The 26,764-nt window shown below is 45.2% G+C and overlaps 1 protein-coding gene across 23 annotated transcripts in view; it reads left to right on the plus strand.

Moving 5' to 3' along the window:
* The window catches only part of TRRAP (transformation/transcription domain associated protein), a 136,347-nt gene that overhangs the window by 19,664 nt on the left and 89,919 nt on the right, over positions 1 to 26,764 (plus strand). For 19 of the 23 annotated variants that reach the window (XR_012432216.1, XR_012432217.1, XM_005549119.5 and 16 more), the window contains 13 exons: positions 937 to 1,014; positions 1,194 to 1,282; positions 2,144 to 2,240; positions 5,916 to 6,054; positions 8,872 to 8,950; positions 11,291 to 11,525; positions 12,609 to 12,972; positions 13,058 to 13,155; positions 13,631 to 13,825; positions 14,581 to 14,772; positions 18,288 to 18,453; positions 19,956 to 20,212; positions 24,300 to 24,500. Coding sequence is in view for 21 of the 23 variants with exons in the window: in XM_005549119.5 (XP_005549176.4) it covers positions 937 to 1,014; positions 1,194 to 1,282; positions 2,144 to 2,240; positions 5,916 to 6,054; positions 8,872 to 8,950; positions 11,291 to 11,525; positions 12,609 to 12,972; positions 13,058 to 13,155; positions 13,631 to 13,825; positions 14,581 to 14,772; positions 18,288 to 18,453; positions 19,956 to 20,212; positions 24,300 to 24,500 (2,190 nt within the window). In the remaining 2 variants the exon portion in view is untranslated. Of the gene's footprint in view, positions 1 to 936; positions 1,015 to 1,193; positions 1,283 to 2,143; positions 2,241 to 5,915; positions 6,055 to 8,871; positions 8,951 to 11,290; positions 11,526 to 12,608; positions 13,019 to 13,057; positions 13,156 to 13,630; positions 13,826 to 14,580; positions 14,773 to 18,287; positions 18,454 to 19,955; positions 20,213 to 24,299; positions 24,501 to 26,764 lie in introns of those variants that run through there. The other 4 variants (XM_015447086.4, XM_015447090.4, XM_045387910.3 and 1 more) reach the window with 2 other exon arrangements.

Genomic DNA, 26,764 nt, shown 5'->3' on the forward strand with positions numbered 1-26,764 from the left:
ATCCATGTTTGTTTTGCTGAAATGGTTGTGCAGAGTGTTTCAGTTTGTGCTAGGATGAACAAGAAACTTTGAATAAAGCTTTCCTCCTTTCGTTGTTCTTAATTAGAAATTTGTTTTCTGAGTATCATTCCTTTGTATTTTCTTTTTTCCTTGTCTGTTCATGTCCATTGCCCATTTGTATTTTGAGCCTAACATTTTCCTTGTTTCATGAGTCCTTATGTATTAGGGCTGTTGAACTTTTCTATTTGTAAGCATTTTCTCTTTATAAATATCTTTGAATAAAACTGCTGGGTAAATTATACTTTGTGGTGTTCTTTTAAATAAGTAAAATCATAGGTATTCGTTTTAAAAATTTCTCAGGTGATTTGAATCTCCAAGTTTCAACATATTTTCCTGAAGTTTTTACAAATGATTATGTAGAAAATTATGAAAACCTTTAGGCTGGGCACGGTGGCACATGCCTGTAATCCCAGCACTTCAGGAGACTGAGGTGGGCGGATGACCTGAAGTCAGGAGTTTGAGACCAGCCTGGCCAACAAGGCAAAACCGCGTCTCTACTAAAAAACACAAAAATTAGCTGGGCGTGGTGGTTCGTGCCTGTAATCCCAGCTACTCGGGAGGCTGAGGCAGGAGAATTGGTTGAACCCGGGAAGTGGAGGCTGTAGTGAGCCGAGATTGTACCATTGCACTCCAGCCTGACAAGAGTGAGACTCCATCTCAAAAAAAAAAAAAAAAAAAACTATCATATTATGTTAAATGATAGTTCTGCATTATTTGTTTTCAACATAGTTTGGATCTTTCATCACAAATATTTACAAAGGGGTGTCACCCTTTTCTGTTCTCTCTCTTTCAGTGGGTGATGCCCAGTGGGCACTGGTGGGGGCTATTTTAAATGCCACAATGGTAACCCAGCTCCTACCCGTTTCTGTCTTCTAGCATTCCATCATTCCGAGGGGATCACTTTCTCTGAAAGTGTTGGCAGAATTGCCCATCATTGTTGTTTTAATGTATCAGGTATGTGTATTGCTCATTAGTCTCTTGGGTTTTGGGCTTCTTATGAGAAAATTGACATCTGGGGTAAAAAGATGTGTATAATACACACATGCTAAATGACGTGATGATTCTTTGGTATGCCAAATTTTGTTGCCATAGTAGAGCGTAGATGTATGAAAATCTGGTATGTTTGCTTTTAGCTCTACAAACTGAACATCCACAATGTTGTTGCTGAGTTTGTGCCCTTGATCATGAACACCATTGCCATTCAGGTGTCTGCACAAGCCAGGTGAGGCGTCACTGTAGCCAGCTGCCACAGCGCTTGGATTCCAAGTAAAAATACACTTGCTGTTGTCATTCTTAAGACATGAAAATTATGAGTGATAAAATTTTGGTAAAATTATATGCACTCTTGACTTTCTGCACCTGTGTTTCAGGGATGACAGTTGTAGCTATTTTCATTCTTAATTTGGAAAGATGAGATAATAGCCCGTATTTTGGTGTGTTGTAAATTAGAAACGTCGTCAGATGTGAACTGTGCTCAATAACAGCTGTGGCATATCCAAATCTTGCTCATCTTCAAGCCTTTATTCTTGCTCATTGTTCAGCTTGAGCGCTAGAATGTTCTTTACACCCTCAGTTCCCCATCAGCCTTCATCTCCAGATAGGCTGTGTTCATCCTTTGAAGCCTCTCGGTGAAGCCTTTTCTCAAACCTAAGGATGTTCCTCCTGAGACTGTCTCCATGCACTCTCCTGACTTGGAGCCTATCTGGCTGTGTCGTTTGAGGGCAGGATCTAAGGAGGAATACTCTTTGGCCATGGCCACGGCCCTAGTCGGGGTCTTGCACTGAGCAGATGTTACACGAATTCTTTCTGCGGATTGAGTAGATTGGCCTGGCACTGGCTTTGTGGGATTCACATTGTAACTGCTATAGAAGGGGTTGGAGAACTGTTGGGTGTGTTCCCTTAAAACTAGTATGTTATTTGGAATTGCATGAAAAGTGTAGACACCTTTGCTATTGCTGCTGTCTGTGTTGCTTGGGTCTGTGTGGAAATCAATCTTTTGGGTTTAGTGATAGTTACAGGCTTTTAATTAATACTAACATCACCCAAAATTGAGAGGTAATATTTTTATTCTCTTCTTATTCAGGCAACATAAGCTTTACAACAAGGAGTTGTATGCTGACTTCATTGCTGCTCAGATTAAAACATTGTCATTTTTAGCTTACATCATCAGGATTTACCAGGTAAGGTCATTGACTTTTATGTCAGGTTTATTGAGATAGTTTACATACAATAAAAATCACCTTTTGTGGGTGTACAGTTCTAGGAATTGACAGATGTTGGCAATCATTACTAGCACATCAAAATACAGTACGTTTCCATCACCCTCCAAAATTCCATTGTTATGCATTTGTTGTCAGTTTCTTCCCACCACCTCCATTCCTTGGCAAACCCATGGATTTATTTGGTCCCCATAGTTTTGTCCTTTCTAGAATGTCATATCAGTGGAAATGTCCAGTGTCTGGTCTCTGCAACCTTTTAAGTCTGGCTTCTTTCACTTAGCAGTAATGTTGAGATAGGACCTTGTTTTACTGATTACCTTTTATTGCTGTGTAGTTGTCTTTGCTTGGCAGCCTTAACAAAATTCCCATAGGCTAGGTTGCTTACACGGCAGCAATTGTCTCATAGTTCTGAAGGCTGGAAGTTTGAGATCAAGGTTTCTGGTGAGGGCTTTCTTCCTGCCTTGCAGACAACTGTCTTCTACTGTGTCCTCACAATGGCGAACAGAGAGGGAGAGTTCTCTCCTCCTCCTCTTACATGGCCACAGTCCTGCCAGATAACGGCTGCAGCCCCATGACCTCACTGAACTTTCATCCCCTCCTGAATACTCTGTGTCCAGATACAGTCACATTTGGAGTTAGGGCTTTCACATGGGAATTTTAAGAGGATGCAACTCAATCTGCAGTGGTAGAATCTCATTGTGTGGATGTATCACGGTGTGTGTTTATCCATTCACCAACTGATGAGTATTCAGATTATTTCTAATGTTTTTAAAAACAGCTTTATTATTTATTTACTTACAATTTTTTTTTTTTTTTTTTTTTTTTTTTGGAGACAGAGTCTTGCTCTGTCATCCAGGCTGGAGTGCAGTGGCCGGATCTCAGCTCACTGCAAGCTCTGCCTCCCAGGTTCCTGCCATTCTCCTGCCTCAGCCTCCCGAGTAGCTGGGACTACAGGCGCCCGCCACCACGCCCGGCTAGTTTCTTGTATTTTTTAGTAGAGACGGGGTTTCACCGTGTTAGCCAGGATGGTCTCGATCTCCTGACCTCGTGATCCGCCCATCTCGGCCTCCCAAAGTGCTGGGATTACAGGCTTGAGCCACCGCGCCTGGCCTTACTTACTATTTTTTGAGACAGAGTCTCACTCTGTTGCCCAGGCTGGAGAGTAGTGGCACAATCTCAGCTCACTGTAGCCTCTGCCTCACTGGTTCAAACTATTCTTGTGCCTCAACCACTTGAGTAGCTGTGATTACAGGCATGCACTACCACGCCTGGCTAATTTTTGTATTTTTGTAGAGGCGAGGTTTGGCCATGTTGCCCAGGCTGGTCTCGAACCCCTGGCCTCAAGTGATCTGCCCACCTTAGCCTTCCAAGGTGCTAGGGAGCCATGCCTAAAATAGGCGTGAGCCAGGCCTAAAAACAACTTTATTGAGATGTAGTTTATGTATCATAAAATTCCACCTCTTTAAGTGTACAATTAAGTAGTTTTTAGTTTAGCCACAGATATTTACCATTACCACCATCCAATTTTAGAATAATGTCATCACCCCAAAAAGAAACCCTCTCCCATCAGTAGCCTTCCTTGACTGCATGCTCTTGGCAACCACAAATGTACTTTCTGTCCTTATGGATTTGCCTGTTTCATTTTTGGCCATTATTAATAAAGCAACTATACACATTTACATGCAGATTTTTGTATGGACCTATTTGGTTCATTGACTTTTGCTGCTGTTAAAAGTTGTGTGTTGTGGCAGCTAGGTGTGAGAGAGATTGGAATTTAAAAGGCATTATCAGTAAAACTGATAAAGAAGTTTTGGGTGCTTTTTTAAGGAGCCTGTGTGGTGGAGCATTATCAGTAAAACTAATGAAGTTCTGGGTGCTTTTCTGAGGAGCCTGTATGGTGGATTTTTGTTTCATTTTTTCGTGCATAGTTGTGTTCTTATTTAAATCATAAAAACTTGAAGGAAAAAATACCTTATCTCCTGTTAGTGTTTTTGAAAAGAATTCTTACATGATTGTTCTATAGTATGGAATAAATTCAGTACTGATCTATATCAGTGGAATTGGATTATAATTTATGCTTTTTGTAAGGCTTTTATTTCAGAAAAATTAAAACAGGTGCTGAATTGTTTAGAATAAAAACTACTTTTGAAAGCATTTGTAACCTTTTCCCCCTTAATTTTTTTTTTTTTTTTTTTTTTTTGAGGCGGAGTCTCGCTTCTGTCGCCCAGGCTGGAGTTCACTGCAAGCTCCACCTCCTGGGTTCACGCCATTCTCCTGCCTCAGCCTCCCGAGTATAGCTGGGATTACAGGTCCCTGCCACCACGACTGGCTAATTTTTTGTACTTTTAGTAGAGATGGGGTTTCACCGTGTTAGCCAGGATGGTCTCGATCTCCTGATCTCGTGATCTGCCCACCTTGGCCTCCCAAAGTGCCGGGATTACAAGCGTGAGCCACCGCGCCCGGCCGTCCCACTTAATTTTAATGTATATAACTAGATAATGATAGCTTACATGACGAAAATGGAACATTTGGTGTAAAAAGTCTAAATTAGGTACCCCTTGACATTTTAGTCAGCTTGTGTTATCTTGGTGAGTGGCCTTCTGCTGACACCCCAAAAGAAGATTGTGATTAGAGCTGTTCTGAGTTGGCTCAAGTTGACTCCACTGTTGTTCACAACCTACATTACTGGGATGACTGAGTAAACATGCAATTACTTTTAAAAAATCTTTCAAGCCTGACATAGTGGCTCACGCTTATAATCCCAGCAGTCTGAGAGGCCAAGGTGGGAGGATTGCTTGAGCCCAGGAGTTGGAGGCCAGCCTGGGCAACATAGCGAGACCCCATCTCTAAAAAAAAAAAAATGAAAATTAGTCAGGCATGGTGGTATGCACCCTTAGTTCCAGCTACTGAGGTGGGAGGATGGCGTGAGCCCAGGAAGTCGAGGCTGCAGTGAGCCTTGATCATACCACCACACTTAAGCCTGAACAACAGAGTGAGACCTCATCTCTAAAAAATAAAAATCTTTCAGTACTTAATTGTCTTTCTGTTCAACACTGAAAGTAATACATGTTCACTGTTGAAAGTTGAGAAAATACAGAGAAGTACAAAGAAGGCATCCACAGTCTCACCATGTGAAAGAGACTGCTCTATGGCTATACCTCCTTCCCATATGGCATTGTATACATGCACACACATACCATTAAAACTTTTTGGATATTGCTGTGTAAGTAGGCCTGCTACTTTATGAGGGTCACTTGAGTCAAGCTTAGTCTTAATGTTTTCTTTTTTTTGGAGACAAGAGTCTCACTCTTTCGCCCAGGCTGGAGTGCAGTGGCGTCATGTTGGCTCACTGCAACCTTCTCCTCTCAGGTTCAAGCGGTTTTTGTGCCTCAGCCTTCCAAGTAGCTGGGATTACAGGTGTGTGCCACCACACCCAACTAGTTTTTGTATTTTTAGTAAAGATGGGGTTTCACCATGTTGGCCAGGCTGGTCTCTCTCGAACTCCTGACCTCATGCGACCCCCCCACCTCGGCCTCCCAAAGGTCTTACTGAATTTTTAAGAAGCTAATAACATTTTAATTTTTCTTAACACTCTCCTATCCGTGTAACTGTGTTGTCTCACTCTTGTTCTTACAGGAGTTGGTGACTAAGTATTCTCAGCAGATGGTGAAAGGAATGCTCCAGTTACTTTCAAATTGTCCAGCAGAGACTGCACACCTCAGAAAGGAGCTTCTGATTGCTGCCAAACACATCCTCACCACCGAGCTGAGAAACCGTACGTCCGACCTGTCTTGTCTTGAATGCTGATGCTACTCCTACGGCCGTCTTTGGGGACTCGGCTGACACTCCATAGTTGTGTTGCGAGGTTTCCGTGTGTCCCTGCTTCCTTCATTGCTGTCTTGAGTTTGTTCTTTCCCCTCTTTTCTCTCCTTCTCTGCCTCCCTGTATTAGTCTGTTTTCACGCTGCTGATAAAGACATACTCGAGACTGGGCATTTACCAAAAAAAGGTTTAATGGACTTACAGTCCACATGGCTGGGGAGGCCTCACAGTCATGGCAGAAGGCAAGGAGGAGCAAGTCACATCTTAGTGGATGGTGGCAGGCAAAGAGAGAGAGCTTGTGCAGGGAAACTCTCGTTTTTAAAACCATCAGATCTCAGCCAGGCGCGGTTCTCATGTCTCAGCCTCCCAAGTAGCTGGAATTACAGGCACCCACCACCATGCCTAGTTGTTTTATTTTTAGTAGAGGGGATTTCGCCGTGTTGACCAGACTGGTCTCGAACTCCTGACGTCAAGTGATGTGCCCTCCTCAGCCTTCCAGTCACACCTTGGGACTACAGGTGTGAGCCACTGTGCCCGACCTCTTTCCAGTACTCCTGCCATGAGTAAGAATTTTGGAGATGTGTTGGGGACCTTTGTAGCATGAGGATTCTTATAGAACTGCTAGGACATTAAAAATCCTTTTTGGCTGGGCGTGGTGGCTCACGCCTGTAATCCCAGCACTTTGGGAGACTGAGGCAGATCAAGAGGTCAGGAGATCGAGACCATCCTGGCTAACATGGTGAAACCCTGTCTCTACTAAAAATACAAAAAATTAGCTGGGCGTGGTGGCGGACACCTATAGTCCCAGCTACTCGGGAGGCTGAAGCAGGAGAATGGCATGAACCCGGGACGGCAGAGTTTGCAGTGAGCCGAGATTGCACCACTGCATTTCAGCCTGGGTGACAGAGCGAGACTCCGTCTCGAAGTGTGGATATGCTGTTGCTGCCCCATCTGCACATCCTCAGATGGGGTCTTGCTCTGTCACCCAGGTTGGTCTCGAACTCCTGGCCTCAAGTGATCCTCTCACCAACAGAGCAAGACTCCGCCTCAGGAAAAAAAAAAAAACCAACCAACCAAACAAACAAACAATAAACCTTTTCATGCTTACCAGGTCACCTCCTTCCCATTACTGCACGAGCTGGCCCCTTCTGAGGGCATAGAGCTTGGTTTTAATCAGTGTTCACGGCCGCTAGCCAGGATTGCTGGCTTCCCAAGCTGCTGCTCTCCAGGGGTTGATCACATTAGACTTTTGGGGTTCAGCTTTTAGTCTTCCCTTTTTTTTAAACTCCGTTTACTAGTTGGCTTGATTTTTTTTTTTTTTTTTTTAATACAAGGTATTATAGGATGCTTTATTTTGAAGCCCTTTAGTAGTTCCTGAGACTTAAATAGACATTAGCATCACATCTCAACGTTTTGGTGGAAAGAAACACTTAGAGAATCATGTTAAATGTTAACTGTGTATTACAGTTAAAACATCCACTTCCGCCAGCATTTTCCCTTCACTTTACTTTTTTGGCACCTACAACGGTATCAAATGGTAACCCATTTCACTCATTGTGAAGAGCCAGTGGTTTGAGAAAACCTGCCATTTTAACAAGTTCAGCATTTTCCTAGAGATTCCGATTCTGGGTCATGGAGAGGATCTGGAAAGTAGTGGTTGCACAATTTAATCTCCTATCACTCCTCCCTGTCCTGGAGGTGTTCCCACCTCCCCAGCCAGTTTGCCACATCACAGCTGAGCCCTTTGCACCCCTCTGTGCCTCCTTCGTCTTGGCCACTTCACTGCAGCCTGCCCAGCCCGTTGCATCCTCTGACCTCAGAAGGGCCTGCTTGTCGCTGCTTCCGTTTGGCTGCTCCTCCGTGTGCTGCCTGGCTGTGGAATTACCTAGAAATGTGCATCTTGCACATTTCAGTGTCTGCATTTCTTTTATGCCTTTGACCCTCAATAGCTATGAGCTGGTGGAAAGTGTACTTTATTTGACTTACTGCAGCTGGCTTTGTGTCAGGCTTATTCCAGAACCTGAACATCCTTTGGGATGATTGTATTAATAGAGCTCCCCAGGGGAAGTGTGGACATGCTGTCGCTGCCCCATGTGCACATCCTCAGAAGCCTGAATTGTCCCTGAGTGGTGACTGGCTGTTTCTATAGAACCCTGGTTAGGTTCAGGCCTGCAAGGGCGCAGAGAGTGAGTTTAGGGGTGGTTCTACCTGCAGGAATAGAGCAAGAGAGGAACCCTGGCGGGGATTCTGGTGAGCATCATCTGGGGAGTCAGGAACCGTAACCTGGGACTCATACCTGTGAGAACATTGTAAAAACGCCTGGACCTTTGTGATTTATATAGAGAAACATTCTTAGGTCTTCTTAGTATGCTTCAGGGTAGTAAAGGAGCATTTAAGAGATCTCGTTCCCTTCTCCAAACTGGTTGGGAGGGTGGTGGCAATGTTTAAGGACGGTGGGATGTGCCTGGGTGGTTAAGTACCAGAGGTGGAATCTCTGCCTCGGGACACCAAGCTGATTTATTCTTAATTTGATCTCTGACCCTGAACATGACCCTGACTGCATCTTTGACAGCAGGTGGCTGGTGTGGCCTAGTAGAGCTGCTGTGTTAGACTAAAATAGCATTTGTGCCTTTCTGGTCTCCTCTCTGTCCCTTTTCAGGCCTGGGTTGCATATCAGACTGCGGGCTAGCTACTTTTTGAAAGCACTATAAAGTAATTTAATGTGTAATTGGTTTTGTTAGTGATCTGTGCAATGAATGTTTGTCTTCTAGAGTTCATTCCTTGCATGGACAAGCTGTTTGATGAATCCATACTAATTGGCTCAGGATATACTGCCCGAGAGACTCTAAGGTACGAGATTAAACCAGTGATACCTGGTTGGTTAAATGCCAGGAACATCAGTTACTGGCACTTCATGTTACAAGTGTTTCAGTGAACACAGGCTGTTGGGCCTTGACATACCTGTTAGGTTTACGATTGCAGGATTTTTGTTTTTGTTTTATTTATTTATTTATTTATTCATTCATTCATTCATTCATTCATTTTGAGGCTCAGTCTCTGTCTGTCACCTAGCCTGGAGTGTAGTGGTGCAAACTTGGCTCACTGCAACCTTTGCCTCCTGGGTTCAAGTAATTCTCCCTGCCTCAGCTGTCCTAGTAGCTGGGATTACAGGTGCCTACCACCACGCCTGGCTAATTTTTGTATTTTTAGTAGAGATGGGGTTTCATCATGTTGGCCAGGCTGGTCTTAAACTCCTGACCTCAGGTGATCTGCCTGCCTCAGCCTCCAAGTGCTAGGATTACAGGCATGAGCCACTGTGCCCAGCCAAGAATTGCAGGATTTTTGGAAAGCCCTTAGATTACCTTTTGTTCTTTATCTTAAAGGAAGAAATCAGAGTAATCATCTTGATTTAAATTTTAGGTAAAACTTTATCTGACTTTATTATTGTTTTTTGCTTTTTGTATAATACATCTTTTTTTGTTAAAAAAAAATTTTTTTTTTTTATGGTAACCTACCTGGAAGATAGAAGGGAAGAAAACCTTTTGGTCCTGCGCAGGGAGATGGAGTAATGTTGCTAATATCTTAATGTACGTCTGTATAATCTTTGTTTCTTACACTTAAAAAAAGTAGTTGTGTCCAGGCACAGTGGCTCACGCCTATAATCCCAGCACCTTGGAAGCCCGAGGTGGGCGGATCACCTGAGGTCAGGAGTTTGAGACCAGCCTGACTAACATGAAGAAACCCCGTCTCTACTAAAAATACAAGATTAGCCGTGTGTGGTGGCGCATGCCTGTAATCCCAGCTAGTCAGGAGGCTGAGGCAGGGGAATTGCTTGAACCCAGGAGGCGGAGGTTGTGGTGAGCCGAGGTCACGCCATTGCAATCCAGCCTGGGCAATAACGGCGAAACTCCATCTCAAAAAAAAAAAAAGTGATAATGGTTACTATTTCTAAAGCAGAAAATTAACATTTAATCATCTTTACATTATAAAATGGATCAATATTTGCCATATTTTGCTTCCAGTAAGGAAGGTGTGATGGATCTTTTGAAAAATGTTTAGGATCCTTTGAATATGGTACAGTTTTCTCACTGTTTTCTGCAGACAATGTTGTTATAGGCATTTTTTGTAACTTGGGGTTGAACCTCCCTAGAATTGGATGTTAAATTATGTTACTCTTGCTCGAAGCCCTCCAGTAGCTTTCTGTTGTTCTTAGACAAAACCCAAACTCTTGACCATAGCATTTGAGTCTCTGTGTGATTTGGCTCTGTCCATCTGTTCTGCATCTTGTGTTGGTCCTTCCTCTCTGACTTGCTGCAGCCACACTGGCTCCTGCAGCTCCCCTCCCCAACCTGCTGCAGCATGCCACCCCCTACAGCTCCCCTCCCTGACCTGCTGCAGCCATGCTGGCCCCTACAGCTGCCCTCCCTGGTGTGCTGCAGCCACACTGGCCCCTATAGCTTCTTGGCTACTTCAGGCAGTTACCATCTCTGGGCCTTTATCTTTCCTGTTTCTTCCATCTGGAAATTTCCCTGGATTTTTGCCTTAAGGCCCCTTTTTGTCTTTAAGATGCCACCTCAAAGGAACCGTCCCTGGTACCCTGTTTAAGAATAGCTCCCCCCACTTATCTTTCTCATGTGTCCTTTTTACATCTCCCCCAGCACTTATTAACTTGTGTAGCTTATTTCTTTACTTGTGTGTTTCTCTGCTGTAAGTAAGCTTCCTGAGGGCAGGGGCTCTGGTCACTGAGATGTCCCTGGCATCTAGCCCAGGATCTGGCACATGGCAGGTGTCCATGTGTTTAGTGGGGGAAAAAACTCATAGCCTGAAAATTCTTATTGTGTCTCTGTAAAGTGGTCATCATATATAAAGATCGATTGACCTGTCCTGTTTGTTTTTGAGTAACAAAGCCCATTCAGTGCATGATCAAGCTGGTAGTATTCCTCCTCGGGTTAGCTGTATGTGCCAGCATCTGTTAGCAACTTTATGGCATGCACAAAGTTAACCTTTTAGCTTGGAAGGTAAAGATGGAGGTATCAGTACAAAACCTGAACCCTCTTCCGTCATGTGTCTGGGAGAGAGTAATGTGGGGAAAACGGGCCATGTAACTGTGTCGTCCCAGTGGTGGTGTTCCTGGGGCAGAGCAGGCATGGCCACGTGGGAATGAGCACTAGCAGAGGTCTCTGCCCGCAGGCCCCTCGCCTACAGCACGCTGGCTGACCTCGTGCACCATGTCCGCCAGCACCTGCCCCTCAGCGACCTCTCCCTCGCCGTCCAGCTCTTCGCCAAGAACATCGACGATGAGTCCCTGCCCAGCAGCATCCAGACCATGTCCTGCAAGCTCCTGCTGAACCTGGTGGACTGCATCCGTTCCAAGAGCGAGCAGGAGAGCGGCAATGGGAGAGACGTCCTGATGCGGATGCTAGAGGTACCAGCTCTTCTGAGAGTATCATCCATCCTGCAGTCTATCCTTTTGTGGCTAAACCTTTTTTTTTTTTTTTGAGACAGAGCCTTGCTCTGTTGCTTAGGCTGGAGTGCAGTGGCGTGATCTCAGCTCACTACAACCTCTGCCTCCTGGGTTCAAGTGATTCTCATACTTCAGCCTCCCAAGTAGCTAGGATTATAGGCATGCTCCATCACGCCCAACTAACATTTTGTGTTTTGGTAGAGACACGGTTTTCCCATGTTGGCCAGGCTGGTCTTGAACTCCTGGCCTCAAGTGATCCTCCTGCCTCAGCCTCCCAAAGTGCTCGGATTACAGGCGTGAGCCACCATGCCCGACTTGTGGCTAACCTTGAACCAGTGCTGTAGGGGCGGCTCGATTGCTAGGCTCGATCCCAGGAGTTAGACCACCTAGGTTCAGACCCAGGGTCCCCAGATGCTTCACTTCTGTGCATCAGTTTTTTCATCTTTTCACCTGAGTTGTGATATCTGCCTCATAGGATCGCTGTGGAGTTAAATCAGGCAGCACTTGAAAGCTCTTAGCACACTTCCTGGCAAGTAATTAGGAGAGTTATTTTCTGGGGCCATAGTACCCAAGTGCTAGACTGGCTGTGGACATCTCTGGGGAGACACCCAGAGTATGAGGGATGTGATTCCTGAGCCCCGGGGGTGGTGGCGGGGCCCTGGTGGGATGAGGCCTGTAGTCCTGGGTGAAATCTAGGCCTTGCCTGTCAGGCCAGTCACTCAGCCTTCCTGAGCCATACTCTGCACATGCAAAACGGAGATGGTGTTGGGAGTAAACCAGCACTTTTCCTTTACACCTGGCACAAAGGAGGTGTCCAGATGTTACCAGCCTTCCACCAGTTTTGTTGGGTTGGTACAAAAGTAACTGTGTTTCATCAGAAGTAATGGCAAAAGCTGCAATTCCTTGGACGCCAACCCCATAGAAAAGCAGCATGACTTCAGCAGCTCGTGTCAGTCCTGTCTTATTTCACTGTGATCTCAGCAGTATTTGGCCTGTTGAAGAGAAATAATTCTGTCCTCTCCCTTGAATTTCTCTTCCCATTAGGTTTTCGTTCTCAAATTCCACACCATTGCTCGGTACCAGCTCTCTGCCATTTTTAAGAAGTGCAAGCCTCAGTCAGAACTTGGAGCCGTGGAAGCAGCTCTGCCCGGGGTGCCCACTGCCCCTGCAGCTCCTGGCCCTGCTCCCTCCCCAGCCCCTGTCCCTGCCCCAGCTCCACCCCCGCCCCCACCTCCACCTGCCACCCCTGTGACCCCAGCCCCAGTGCCTCCCTTTGAGAAGCAAGGAGAAAAGGACAAGGAAGACAAGCAGACATTCCAAGTCACAGATTGTCGAAGTTTGGTCAAAACCTTGGTGTGTGGTGTCAAGACAATCACGTGGGGCATAACATCGTGCAAAGCGCCTGGTGGTAATTCTGCTCTTCAGTTACGTAGACAAACGATACTTTTCATAAAGTGAGTTTTATTCGAGTTAATATACTTTCTTTTTTCCAGAAGCTCAGTTCATTCCCAACAAGCAGTTACAACCCAAAGAGACACAGATTTACATCAAACTTGTGAAATATGCAATGCAAGCTTTAGATATTTATCAGGTAAGGAAGTGCCCTCCAGCCAGGCTTTCACATATGGAAAGTACCTCTTAGTATTAGAGGTGCTAGTGATGGGGTGGCAGTGAGAGCTGTTGGTATTTGGATGGTCCACAGTATTTGTATACCCAGATGTGCTTTGTTCCGCAACATAGTACTGGGTTTATGTGGGAATTCTAATTTATAAGAGTCTATGTGCATTTTGTGGGGCAGATGGTGTAAACGGAATGCAATAGAAATATAAGACTTAAGTTTACTAATTTTTTTCATGGTCTGAACACCTAGAGATTTTTTTTTTTTTTTTTTAATTCTTTGCCAAAATTAAGGTGAGAGAGGAGAATTTAAAAGGTTTTGGAGGGGGACATTTGTTATCTAATTTAAGTGCTCTATTTTAAGTGTGCAGCTGATCTGGTTAGGTAATGGAACATATTCAGAGAGGTTCAGTTTTAATGCCGTGGGTGGCTTTTTTCCCCTGTATTAGGTCCAGATAGCAGGAAATGGACAGACATACATCCGCGTGGCCAACTGCCAGACTGTGAGAATGAAAGAGGAGAAGGAGGTGTTGGAGCACTTCGCTGGCGTGTTCACAATGATGAACCCCTTAACGTTCAAAGAAATCTTCCAAACTACGGTCCCTTATATGGTGGAGAGAATCTCAAAAAATTATGCTCTTCAGGTATAAAACTCCTTTTTTTAACATTGTTTGAACATTAACTTTACAATTCTTTATGTCTTAAATACTTTTTCATTTATTTCAAGGATTTTAAAAATAATGTAGCCAAAGATGTGCTTATAGCATGAAATTTAAAGAAATATTAGGCCATAATGTCTTGAAACAATTTTTGAAAGATTCAAATGCTTTGGGTCAGTTCCTTTCATTAGTAGAAATAAATGTGTGGGCCGGTTGCGATGGCTTATGCCTGTAATCTCAGCACTTTAGGAAGCCGAGGATAGCTTGAGCCCAGGAGTTTGAGATCAGCCTGGGCAACAATGGTGAAACCTGTCTCTACAAAAAATACAAAAATTAGCTGGGTGTGGTGGCGCACACCTATAGTCTTAGTTACTCGGGAGGTTGAGGCAGGAGGATTGTTTGAGCCCAGGGGGTTGAGGCTGCAGTGAGCTGAGATCACACCACTGCACTCCAGTGTGGGTGACAGAGAGATACCCCTTTCTCAAAGTCTCAAAAAATATGTGTTAAATGTAGTCCTTGGTATTTGATGATGAGGACGAAATAACAGATTATATCATTGAAGTGAACTGCCCTGCTCTGTGCTCAGTAAACCCATTTCATTTTTTTCCTTTGGTAGATAATTAAATTTCTTGGAGTGTGTGATACAGGCTTGGTTTTATGTTTTTGGAAAGCTCACTACTTTGTCTTAAAGCTGCTTTGGGGAAGGGATTAATTTTTCACATGTGTTTCTTGTTTGACAGATTGTTGCCAATTCCTTCTTGGCAAATCCTACTACCTCTGCTCTGTTTGCTACGATTCTGGTGGAATACCTCCTTGATCGCCTGCCAGAAATGGGCTCCAATGTGGAGCTCTCCAACCTGTACCTCAAGCTATTTAAGCTGGTCTTTGGCTCTGTCTCCCTCTTTGCAGCTGAAAATGAACAAATGCTGAAGGTAAAGTCCATTTAATCTAAGTAGTGCTTTTGTTCAGGGTTTTGTTATTGTTGTTAGAGACAGGGCCTCACTGTGTTGTCCAGGCTGGTCAGCCTTCTGGACTCAAGCAATCTGCCTGCCTTAGTCTCCCCAGTTTTTGGGACTACAGGCGCTCACCACTGTGAGTGTGCCTGGCTTGTTTTTTTTTTAATTCTTATTTTCACTTTTAAACAGAAATTGTAGTGACTCTATATATTTATAAAGTGCTCTTTGAAATAGTAAATATTTGCAACAAATAAGGGCCAAGTGTGAAAAACATTCCGTGTATTTCTAAGCAGTAACTAATTTGTCTAGTAACTTAAAATGAAAAATCCAAAACTCTTATGGCAAGCAAGTGTGGTGTTATTAGTATTGACACCACTGATTTTCTTTTTTAAACCTAATTTCTTTTTTGGGTTACAGAAATAAAATAGGAGCAGATGGTTCTTATTTTTAAACATTTCATTGATGCAAACGAACTTATTAGAAGGAAAAAATGTCTTCACCTACCTCTCAAATACGGTGTGACGGTTCCGATTATGTTACCAAGCAGTGGTCTCACTCCCAGATGCACATTGAAGCCAATACAATGGTACCAGCTTTTCAGGAAAAAAAAAAAAAAAAAAAAAGCATCTTTATTGCCAGGTCGATTGACAAGGAGACAGGAGACCTCATTCTCCCAGAGCTGGGGTCTCAGGGTGGGTTTTATGGGAAGAGTAACGGTGAGGGAGACGGAAAAATGCAGTGAGGTATGATTTGATTGAGCTCTGCAGTGAGGCAGTGCTGGGCCTTTTGCTCTTAAGTTCCTGTTGCAACAAAACAGGGCTCCCTTTGCTTCTTAATTTGGTCCTTGTTGCTTGGTCCAGGTACTTGGGTTCCATCTGTGGTTAACTTTTCCTTCCAGCGGGCCCCAGGGTCACTAATCATACGTGCCTGGTTCACCTGCGCATGCTTGCGACTTGCAGCCTTGGGGTCTGTTGCAACTGAAATCAACTCAGGCGAAGCTGAACCAGTTTGAACTGGTTCTGCGGTTACAGTTACATCAGCAGTTGTCCACTTCACTCGGGTTTTGTTTTTGTTTTTTTGGTATTTTGGGGTTATTTTTTGAGTCTGTCACCCAGGCTGGAGTGCAGTGGAGCAATCTTGGCTTACTGCAACCTCTGCCTCCTGGGTCCAGCAATTCTCCTGCCTCAGCTTCCCTAGTAACTGGGATTGTAGGTGCATACCACCACATTTGGCTAATTTTTGTATTTTTAGTAGAGATGGGGTTTCACCTGTTGGCCAGGCTGGTCTCAAAACTCCTGACCTCAGGTGATCTGCCCGCCTTGTCCTCTCAGAGTGCTGGGATTACAGGTGTGAGCCACTGCGCCTGGCCTTCACTCAGATTTTGTGTTTTCTCTGTGTTAACGGTCTTGGCAGTATGTAAATGACACTTTTCAGGAGTATTTCTTTCTTTTTCCCCTTTAAATAAATTCTGATTAGTCTGTGCTTCTTTATTAAGAACGTCTTAGAGAAGATGTCTCATCATACATTTTTATAGATGAATAATCCTGTGTAATTGGATCTTCTCTGTTATTTGAGTCTAGCAAATGGGTAAAACCTATCCGTAGTTATATCGCTAAAAGCAGCAGGTGGTACAATAAAAACCTTATAAAAATGCACTCCCTCTTGTGGCAAAATATCTTAATTTCTATAGAAAATTGAATATGTCAAAAGAGATGCTTTCTCAACGGAAAACTTGAAGATGTAAATAAGATCTGTTCATTTGGAGTAATTGCACAGATGGTGACACAGAGCTCCAGTAACCTGTGCTTTCACACGGCACTTTCCTTGTTTTCTTTTCACAGTTCTACAGAAATTATCAACAACCTTAACTTTTGTGTTAATATAGAAGGAGAGTACTGGTCAGGCGTGGTAGCTCACACCTGTAATCTTATAATCCTAGCACTTTGGGAGGCTGAGGCAGGAGGATTGCTTGAGCCCAAGCGTTCAAGACCAGCCTGGGAAGCATAGTGAGACCCTCTCTCTACAAAATTAGTTTAAAAAAAAATTAGCTGGATGTGGTGCTGTGCACTTATAGTCCCAGCTGCTCAGGAAGCCGAAGAGAGAGGATCGTTTGAATGAGCTGGGAGGTTGAGACTGCAGTGCACTTCAGCTTGGGTGACAGAGTGAGAGCCTGTCTCCAAAAAAAAAAAAAAAAAGGGAAAATACTTATTTTTAAATTTAAAGATATAAAATACTTAATTGTAACCTGCGTCCACATAATTCATTATCCTCAAATAATTCATTTTTTGCCAGCATTAGATATGACTATGCAGAACAACAACAAAAAAGCCCAGAATAAAACCTACTGGGACAAATCGAATGTTGGAATATGGCCGGGCATGGTGGCTCATGCTGTAATCCCAGCTACTCAGGAGGCTGAGACAGGAGAATTGCTTGAACCTGGGAGGTGGAGGTTGCAGTAAGCCAAGATTGTGCCACTGACTGTACTCCAGCCTGGGAGACAGAGTGGGACTCTGTCTCAAAAAAAAAAGAAAAAGAATGTTGGAATGTTTAAGAAAAGTATTCAAAAAACAATGTTCATAGAACCTTTTGTCCAGAATAATACATGTAGTTTTGTAAAATAAATCTATTCTGCCATATACCATAATAAATTTGGAACCATATCAGTGACTATACCAAGAATTTATAGTTGCTTAAGTACACAGGCAAAAAATGTTAATGTTAAACTTAGCATGTGACATGTCAAAACCAGGATTTGACAAAATAAGAAGTTAATATGGTTTAAAATTTGATTAAAGCTAGTATGATCTAGTAGAGTAGCTTTTTAAAAGAAAGATTTATACAAAAATATTCCCCAATTAAGTCTTCCAAAACACTGTAATCTTCAGTGTCTTCTGAGGTTTTTTTACACTTTGCATACATCTTATTTGGTGGTACAATTACAGTTCCTGTAGGTTACATTTTTTTTTTTTTTGAGACAAGAGTTTCACTCTTGTTGCCCAGGCTGGAGTGTGATGACGCCATCTCAGCTCACTGCAACCTCCGCCTCCTGGGCTCAAGCGATTCTCTTGCCTCAGCCTCTGTAGTAGCTGGGATTACAGACATGTGCCACCACACCTGGCTAATTTTGTATTTTTAGTAGAGACAGGGTTTCACCATGTTGGCCAGGCTGGTCTTGAACTCCTGACCTCAGGTGATCCGCCTGCCTTGGCCTCCCAGAGTGCTGGGATTACAGGCCGGAGCCACCTTGCCTGGCCCCTGTAGGTTACTTTTTGCATTTGATTTGTTACAGATACCAACATATACTTTAAGATAAACTATTTTGAGTTAAATAAAGATTGGAATGTGCTTATTTGGTTTTTTTTCCTTTGAAGTAAACACATCAGAATTGCCTTCCATTGCTGTCGGATTGCAGTGACACTTTAAGAGTCTGGAGGGTATAGACCCTCCTCATTTAGATGCCACTAATCTGCATCTTCTCCACCCTGCAGCCTCACTTGCACAAGATTGTGAACAGCTCTATGGAGCTCGCACAGACTGCCAAGGAACCCTACAACTATTTCTTGCTGCTACGGGCGCTGTTTCGCTCTATTGGTGGAGGTAGCCACGATCTCTTGTATCAGGAGTTCTTGCCTCTCCTTCCAAACCTGCTGCAAGGTCAGAGCAGTGACTTTGGTTGCCTTTTAGTCTTGTGTGTCATTTAGTCATGTGTCTAGCCATCTGATTGCTGGGTTTCATCCTCTGTAACTGGTGAGGGTCGTGGTTGGTGGGTTGGGATGTGGCACATCCGCTGCCTCCCTGCGCCCCCGGTCCCCCACTGGGACTTTGAAGGGCGCTGCCTTCAGGGATGGGCCCTTCCCCTCCCTCCTCAGCACTGAATGGGATTTAGGTTTTAGTTGTCCTGCCTAGGGCTTGGTTGCATTTTCATAGTGTTTGGTAAGCAAGTCTAGAAAGTGGTTTCTAGTGGTTTAGCAAGATCAGAGATCCCTCAATTGAAAGATAATCAGAACAAAAAAAGAAAAAGCAGGTGACGAAGCTGACTTACAGTTAGTTTATATTTTCATTTAGCTTCTTATTTGCATAGCTAGAATCCTGTAATTCTTGTATAATTAGGAATGCTCTCAAGGTACGTAGTTAACAGGGATCTGGGTTCACTGAATGCTTACGGGGTGTGTGCTGATTGGAAACACTGTCCCAGGAATTCATTACACTTCTTGGTAAGGTGAACTCTTGGCAAGGGATTGACCCTTCTCATGTATTTCCTTAACTTCCTTAGAGAAGTGACATAGGCTCCCCAGGAGGCAGCAGGGACATCCTTTACTGTTGACTGAAATGGCGATGAATCTGCCATGAGAGGGGCCCATAACCTGGCGCCATGTCCGGATTTAACCCTGTCTTCGGTGGATCCCTGCCCGAGCCCCTGTTTGCACAGTCTGATTTCCTCCTGGGCTCTCAGCTGTCCCCAAGGGTGTTCCTCCCTCCCGGTCTCATTCATGCTGACCCTGTGCTGGGAACTCAGCCCCTTGCCCTCCTCCATCCTCCTCATCCTTTGGATTTGGGACCTGGTTCTGCTGCCCCATGAGGCCATCCCTGATGGCTCCTCTTCTCCCTGAGTTCTCGTCCTTCATCCTGCCTGCCTGTGCCGCACAGGACGTGGCTTTTCTCGGGTCCACTGCCACATGCCTTTCTGTTTCGAGCCAGTCTCGGCTCTCAGTGGCACTGTCTCAGGAGCGGGATCAGTAAAGCCTTAACTGTCCTCATGAGTGGTGGGGAGGTGGACTTTATCAGAAAGAGGCTCCTCGCCATTTATAATACACAAAAATTAGTTTTAAAAACTGTTTAGAGAATAGACCTCAGCTGTGGTTTACTGGAAGTCTGATAGTACAACATAATTAAAAAATAATTTATGATATTAAAAGGATATAGTACTATGATTATAATTTAAATTATAATTTATAACAGTTACATACGGCCTGCTGTTGCCACTCAGAAGGGGTCATGAGTGCAATTATGGGACAGATGTTACAGGATGGACTCTAAGGGCACAGAGGTCTCCCTGCAGTCGTGCTGGTGTGCAACAGGCAGTTCTTTTGGTGTTTCACCTGGGCCTGAGTCTGGGGAGCGTCTTCTCTCTCTGATGGCTGCACCCCTTTCCCTAGGGCTGAACATGCTTCAGAGTGGCCTGCACAAGCAGCACATGAAGGACCTCTTTGTGGAGCTGTGTCTCACTGTCCCCGTGCGGCTGAGCTCGCTCTTGCCGTACCTGCCCATGCTTATGGATCCCTTGGTGTCTGCACTCAATGGCTCTCAGACGTTGGTCAGCCAAGGCCTCAGGACGCTGGAGCTGTGTGTGGACAACCTGCAGCCCGACTTCCTCTATGACCACATCCAGCCGGTGCGCGCAGAGCTCATGCAGGTAAGATCTTAGTGAGGGTGTTAGCTGGCTGCTTCCCCGGAAGCAGTGGGCTGTCATTGTGCTCTCTGTACTCAAGAGTGGGCTCTCTGCAAGATGGACCAGTGCAGCTCTCTGCTTACTTCATCTTCGTGAGTCTTCTGGTGGATTGAAATATGTAAAGAAGGCTGGGCACGGTGGCTCCTGACTGTAATCCCAGCACTTTGGGAAGCTGAGGAGGGTGGATCGCTTGAACCCAGGAGTTAGAGACCAGCCTGGGCAACATGGTGAAAACCCATCTCTACAAAAAATACAAAAATTAGCCAAGCATGGTGGCCCACACCTGTAATCCCAGCTACTTGGGGCTGAGGCAGGGGGATCACCTGAGCCCAGGGAGGTCGAGACTGCTGCGAGGCATGATCACACTGCTGCACTCCAGCCTGGGTGACAAAGTCAGACCCTGTCAAAAAAAAAAAAGGAAAAAGGAATTGTGTAAAGAAATACTGTTGGTACTGAATGGACATTATTTTGCAGCATTGCCTGTTTTTCAGAGAGCTTTCGCAAGGGTTATTTTCTTTTTTTTTTTTTTTTGAGACAGAGTCTTGCTCTGTCTCCCAGGTTGGAGTGCAGTGGTGCGATCTCGGCTCACTGCAACCATCGCCTCCCGGGTTCAAGCAGTTCTGCCTCAGCCTTCTGAGTAACTGGGACTACAGGTGCGCACCACCACGCCTGGCTAATTTTTGTATTTTGAGTAGGGTTGGGGTTTCACCATATTGGCCAGGCTGGTTTGAAACGCTTGACCTCATGATCTGCCCGCCTCAGCCTCCCAAAGTGCTGGGATTACAGCCGTGAGCCACTGTGCCTGGAGAGGGTTATATTCTTAATAAGTTGATGACTGATGAAGGCAGGTGTTATGGTTACTATATGGCCACTATTGCTTCCAGTGAGAACCTCTCTATCCAGAAAAGATCTTCAGTTGCATAGTAAAGGGATATTTACTCTAAAGGAAAAATACAGGTATTTGCTCCACCCTACCCAGAGGGAATAAGAAGCAGATAATAAAGGAGGTTGTTTTGAAGACATTTGTATATTTGTTTATTAAAGTTCATATGTTGGCCAGGCACGGTGGCTCATGCCTGTTATTCCAGCACTTTGGGAGGCTGAGGCAGGCAGATCACTTGAGTCCTGGAGGTCGAGACCAGCCTGGCCAACATGGCGAAACCCTGTCTCTACTAAAAATACAAAAATTAGCCGGGCCTGGTGGCAAGCGCCTGTAATCCCAGCTACTTGTGAGGCTGGGCAGGAGAATCGCTTGAACCATCTCAAAAAAAAAAAAAAAAAGAAAAAGAAAAAAAGTTGATATGTTAAAGTTAGTTTTTCCTACATATTTTGCTATTGTTACTGATTTGTGATCTGGTTGGTAATTGTTGGAGGGTTAGAGTGTGTGTCTCAAAGCATCTGCCCCTGTAGTAGCAGGTATTTAGCCCCAGATAGGAGTGAGAGTATGAACTTTAGATGATGGAGGCTCAGTTACTCCTAGGAGTCTCTGGACAAATTAGATTGGAGACTGCAGCTAGGACTAAGTTTGAGGTTGGGAGATTTTCCCTCCCTGTCCTGAGATTTAGATCTTGGGCTTCATCTAGGCTGGAAGAAGATGGCATAGGGGCCAGGCGTGATGGCTCATACCTGTAATCCCAGCAGTTTGGGAGGCTGAGGCAGGAGCATTGCTTGAGCCCAGGAGTTCCAGATCAGCCTGGGCAACATGGTGAAATCCCATCTCTACTAAAAAGACAAAAAATTAGCTGGGTATGGTGGTGCATGCCTGTAGTCCCAGCCACTCACGAGTTTGAGGTGGGAGAATCAGTTGAACTCAGGAGGTTGAGGCTATAGTGAGCCATGATTGAACCACTGTACTCCAACCTGAGTGACAGAACAAGACCCTGTTAAAAAAAAAAAAAAAAAAAAAAAAAAGGTAAAGATGGCATAGGGCGTGGGTCAGAGTCCCTGCTGGTCACTGGGGGATTGATGAGAGCCTGCCTTTAGAACAGTAGGGTTGGTTCCACAAGACAGACCCTGCGCCTGACCTAGGGTGCATGTGCAGCTTGTGGGAGAGGAGGAGGGGGTGGTTCTTAGGCCTTCTCACCATCCATGAGGCAGATGGCCCAAGAGAGACACACACAGGGTCAAGGCCACAGGAACCACCACAGGCCTCCAGATGAATGGCACAGGGTCAGCCTCTCCTAGTTCCATCAACCAACTAAGACCATGCGAGCACAGCGGGAGGGCGTGCTTGTTCCCAGGGCTGCCCCCTCCTGAGGACACCCAAGGGTTGGGTGGGCCAGATGGAGGGTAGATGAGGCGAGAGGTCTTAGACCCCACCTTTCTGACAATTACTAAGAAGCCTGTTTGAATCTACAGGAACGTAAGAGAAATTGGAATTTTGCTTGGTTTAGGGAAAAGTTCCAAGATTTTATGTTGAGTATTGCTAGACGTGAATATTTGGCATTGTTAAACGGAAGGTGATTTAAGAAAATAGACTTATGACCAGGTGTGGTGGCTCACCCCTGTAATCCCAGCACTTCGGGAGGTTGAGGCAGGCGGATCACTTGAGGTCAGGAGTTCAAGACCAGCCTGGCCAACGAGGTGAAATCCTGTCTGCACTAAAAACAAATTAGCTGGGCATGGTGGTGCATGCCTGTAATCTTAGCTACTCAGGAGGCTGAGGTGGAAGGATTGCTTGCTTGGACCTGGGAGGTAGTGGTTGCAATGAGCCGAGATTGCACCACTGCACTGCAGCCTGGTTGACTGAGCAAGACTCCATCTCAAAAAAAAAAAAAATAGACTTACACAGTGACCTGTAGTAATTTTTAGGACCTCCGATAATTCACACAAAAAAATGGGGGGAAATTTACCGAGTTTTTTGCAACAGTTGAGTGTGGATGTTTCTTAAATGCAGAGTCCACATTAATTTACTTCTTCTCCGTAGTCCTGTAATGCAGGTGCCTTCGTGATCGGTGTTTTTCCTTTGCCACCCTTTCTAATGTAAGATTTGAAGTGTATGAGACAATTTATGTCATGTTTGTAAGTTATAAAGCCTAATAAATAGACCTAATAAACCTGAGAAGTTGCCATCCCACCCACGACTGGAACCTTACTACTAAGTTGCATCCCCCTGCATGCCCCTCTGCACCCTTTTTTTTTTTTTTTTTTTTTTTGAGATAGAGTCTTGTTCTTGTTGCCCAGGTTGGAGTGCAGTGGCACAATCTTGGCTCACCAAAACCTCCACCTCCCGGGTTCAAGCGATTATCCTGCCTCAGTCTCCCCAGTATCTGGGATTACAGGCATGTGGCACCACACCCAGCTAATTATGTATTTTTAGTAGACGGGGTTTCTCCATGTTGGTCAGGCTGGTCTCGAGCTACTGACTTCAGGTGATCTGTTCCCCTCAGCCTCCCAAAGTGCTGGGATTACAGGCCTGAGCAGCATGTGCCTAAACGAGATACTGCTTAGTTTTCTTGCTTTGGAGCTCTGCAGCCCTTAAAATATGCTGCTATTTATATTCTAAGAGCATGGATGAACATTTATGTTTACATGTGTATTCTCTTTATAAAGACATAAAACTTCCTTGGAAGAACGTGCAAGACTAGTAACATTGGTTTCCCCAAAGAAGGGAGAGCAGTGTGTTTGGATAACAGAGCTGGGAGGAAAGATTGTCGCCAAGCAGTGTTTCGTCACTTTGAGGGTTTTTTTTTGACATGGAGTCTCCCTCTGTTGCCCAGGCTGGAGTGCAATGGCGTGATCTTAATTCACTGCAACCTCCGCCTCCTGGGTTCAAGTGATTGTCCCACCTCAGTCTCTCAAGTAGCTGGGATTACAACTGCCTGCCACCATGCCCAGCTAATTTTTGTATATTTAGTGGAGACGGGGTTTTGCCCTGTTGGCCAGGCTGGTCTCGAACTCCTGACCTCAGGTGATCCACCCCCCTCAGCCTCCCAAAGTGCTGGGATTATAGGCATGAGCCACTACGCCTTGGCCTCCCTTTGAGTTTTGATCTGAACCTCGTGAAGGCATTACCTTAAGAGGACCTTAATGAAAGCATGCTGATTTTCAGGCTCTGTGGCGCACCTTACGCAACCCTGCTGACAGCATCTCCCACGTGGCCTACCGTGTGCTCGGTAAGTTTGGTGGCAGTAACAGGAAGATGCTGAAGGAGTCGCAGAAGCTGCACTACGTTGTGACTGAGGTTCAGGGCCCCAGCATCACTGTGGAGTTTTCCGACTGCAAAGCCTCCCTCCAGCTCCCCATGGAGAAGGTAAGCTTGGAACTCTGTGACAACGTTGTTTCATTTAAGCCTTATGAAGATACTGCTTCAGTCTATGTGAAATGTTAATTAGACCCGTGCCTTAGGCAATCTCTGAGTAGAACCAGATGTATCAGGTGATCAGCCTGGTTGGCACAGGGGCTTTCCTAACGCCGGGAGGCCAGTGGAGTTGTGTCACCTGAGAACTTGGGACCCTGGAGCAGCCCTCTCTCCTGGTGACCAGGAGGAGATGCCAGCCCATCCCGCCGTGAACTCCGTCCATTCTGATGCCTAGCAGGCTTACTGAGAACCTGAGTTGAGTCCATGTGTCTCTCTCTTCGCAGCCACATGCAGTGCCTCGCGTTCTCCCATTCTCTATCAAAACGCAGCTCTCTCTGTCTCATTCCTGGCTCTCATCCCACTGCTGACAGTTCCTGGGTCTCAGACTCTTTAGAGACCCTCGTTTTTACTATGTAAAAACAGACAGTGCCCCCGCACCCTGCTGGAGTATCCCGCCCGCTGCCTTTGCCCTGTCCATGTTGAATACCTGCCATCTCTCCTCCCTGCCCTGCTGACTTTTCTGTTCCCTGTCCTAGTTCTGTGTCAACATCGTCCCATCGTCACGTTGGCGTTTTCCCCGACTCTGTCCCCAGCCATTCCCCACATGGTGTCAGCACTTGTTTCCACGTCTTTGCAGGACATCATCTAGCTGATGTGTACTGGGTATTTTTTTAAGGATATTATCGTAGTCTTTGAGTGGATCCGCATGAGTTGGGCATTTCAGTAAGCTGGCTGCCTGCTGGGGTCCTGAGCCTCTTGCAGATCTGATCTTCAGCCAGCATTGTGTGGCCTGGAACCGCTCCAGGCCCTCCCTTTGCTCTGGCTAACTCCACCCTGCCCTGCTGCATAATCGCGTAGCGCTGGGCGTGTTTACCTCTGTAGAAGACGTGTGCCCATGTAGTGGCTTCTGTGTCCATGAGTAAACATTGGGGAGGGAGATGCCAGTACAGATAAGCGTCACTCTGGAGTTGTTTTGTGTCATCATCTCAGTCTGCCTGTCCCCCCAACTTCTCAAGCCTGTGCCTCCTCCCCAGCCCTCCCCAACTCCCACCTTCTGAAGCACTGTTCCCTCTCCAGCCTCAGGGTAGGTGCAGTCTCAGCTTCTAACCCAAACCTTTATCCACATGCTTTCCAATTGAATGCTACTCTCCTCCTAAGAAAACTGGATGGCTAAAATTCTGTCTTTTGAAAATAGTAGCATCCTTGTGCTTGCAGTACTTTCCCACATCTTAGGTAATTTCCTTAAGAGAAAATTCTGCTTGTTTAGCTGCGTCCTTGTTAAGGTTAGTATTAGTAGTGAAAACTAAAGCGTCTGACTTTTATTTGACTCTGTATAGACTACGAGCTCCCCCCACTCCCAAAAAAAATCCCTTTAGAAGTAGTTTTGCCCCAAAACAGCTGAAGTCTGGAAGAAATCAGGTTTTGCAGAAAAGTGTGAGATAGGATTGTAAGGGTCCGGACCCCCTTACAGAGGCTCACCGTGGTGCCCCTCAAGGCTTTCTTTCTGAGCAGGACGGCATCCTGCTGGCACTGGCTGCAGCACACCCCTCATAGCTGAGGAGCCCATGAGGTAAAGGGAAAGATGACCATGGCTAAGCCAAGCGCCAGTGAGTTTCCATTAAACCATTCTGCTTTTGGCGCACTTGGCAGTCCTTGATTGTTTTTTGGAAGGTAATTGACTCGTAGATTATATTGATTCTTAAAAATAAATTTTAGAAAGACTGTTAGTGACCAGATCACACACAGTTTCTCAGTACCCACAAAGAGCACGGACACTCAAGCTGGAGTTCATCCAGGCAGGAGCTGTTGTCATGCTTGTGTGCACTGTGTGTCTCCAAGCCTGGCAGGGGCTGGAGGGGGAGGGCCTCTGTCCCTGTCGTCACCCTCTCCTGGTTCCTCACACAGGGCCTGGGTAAATTTTTAACAAAGATTAGTTATTTGATTTATACGTACATAATTATTATTAAAGTGAATATCTTGCCTGTTAAAGGCTTCAGATTACTTTTGTGTGTGATTGTGTCTTCCCCACTATCTCAGTCAACCCCATGGGAATGAAAGAATAAAAATGTGTGCATGTAGCTATGTAGGCTTTCTGCAAAAAATGATGTCAACCTTTTTCTTTCTTAAAGAGTGAGTTTAGTAAAAGCTTAAGAAGCCATCTTTCAGTTTTGAACCTAGACACAAGAAAGTCTGCTTTGCAGAAAGTTCATTATTAT

The sequence above is a fragment of the Macaca fascicularis genome, chromosome 3 (genome assembly GCF_037993035.2).
Source record: "Macaca fascicularis isolate 582-1 chromosome 3, T2T-MFA8v1.1".
Classification (NCBI taxonomy): domain Eukaryota; kingdom Metazoa; phylum Chordata; class Mammalia; order Primates; family Cercopithecidae; genus Macaca; species Macaca fascicularis.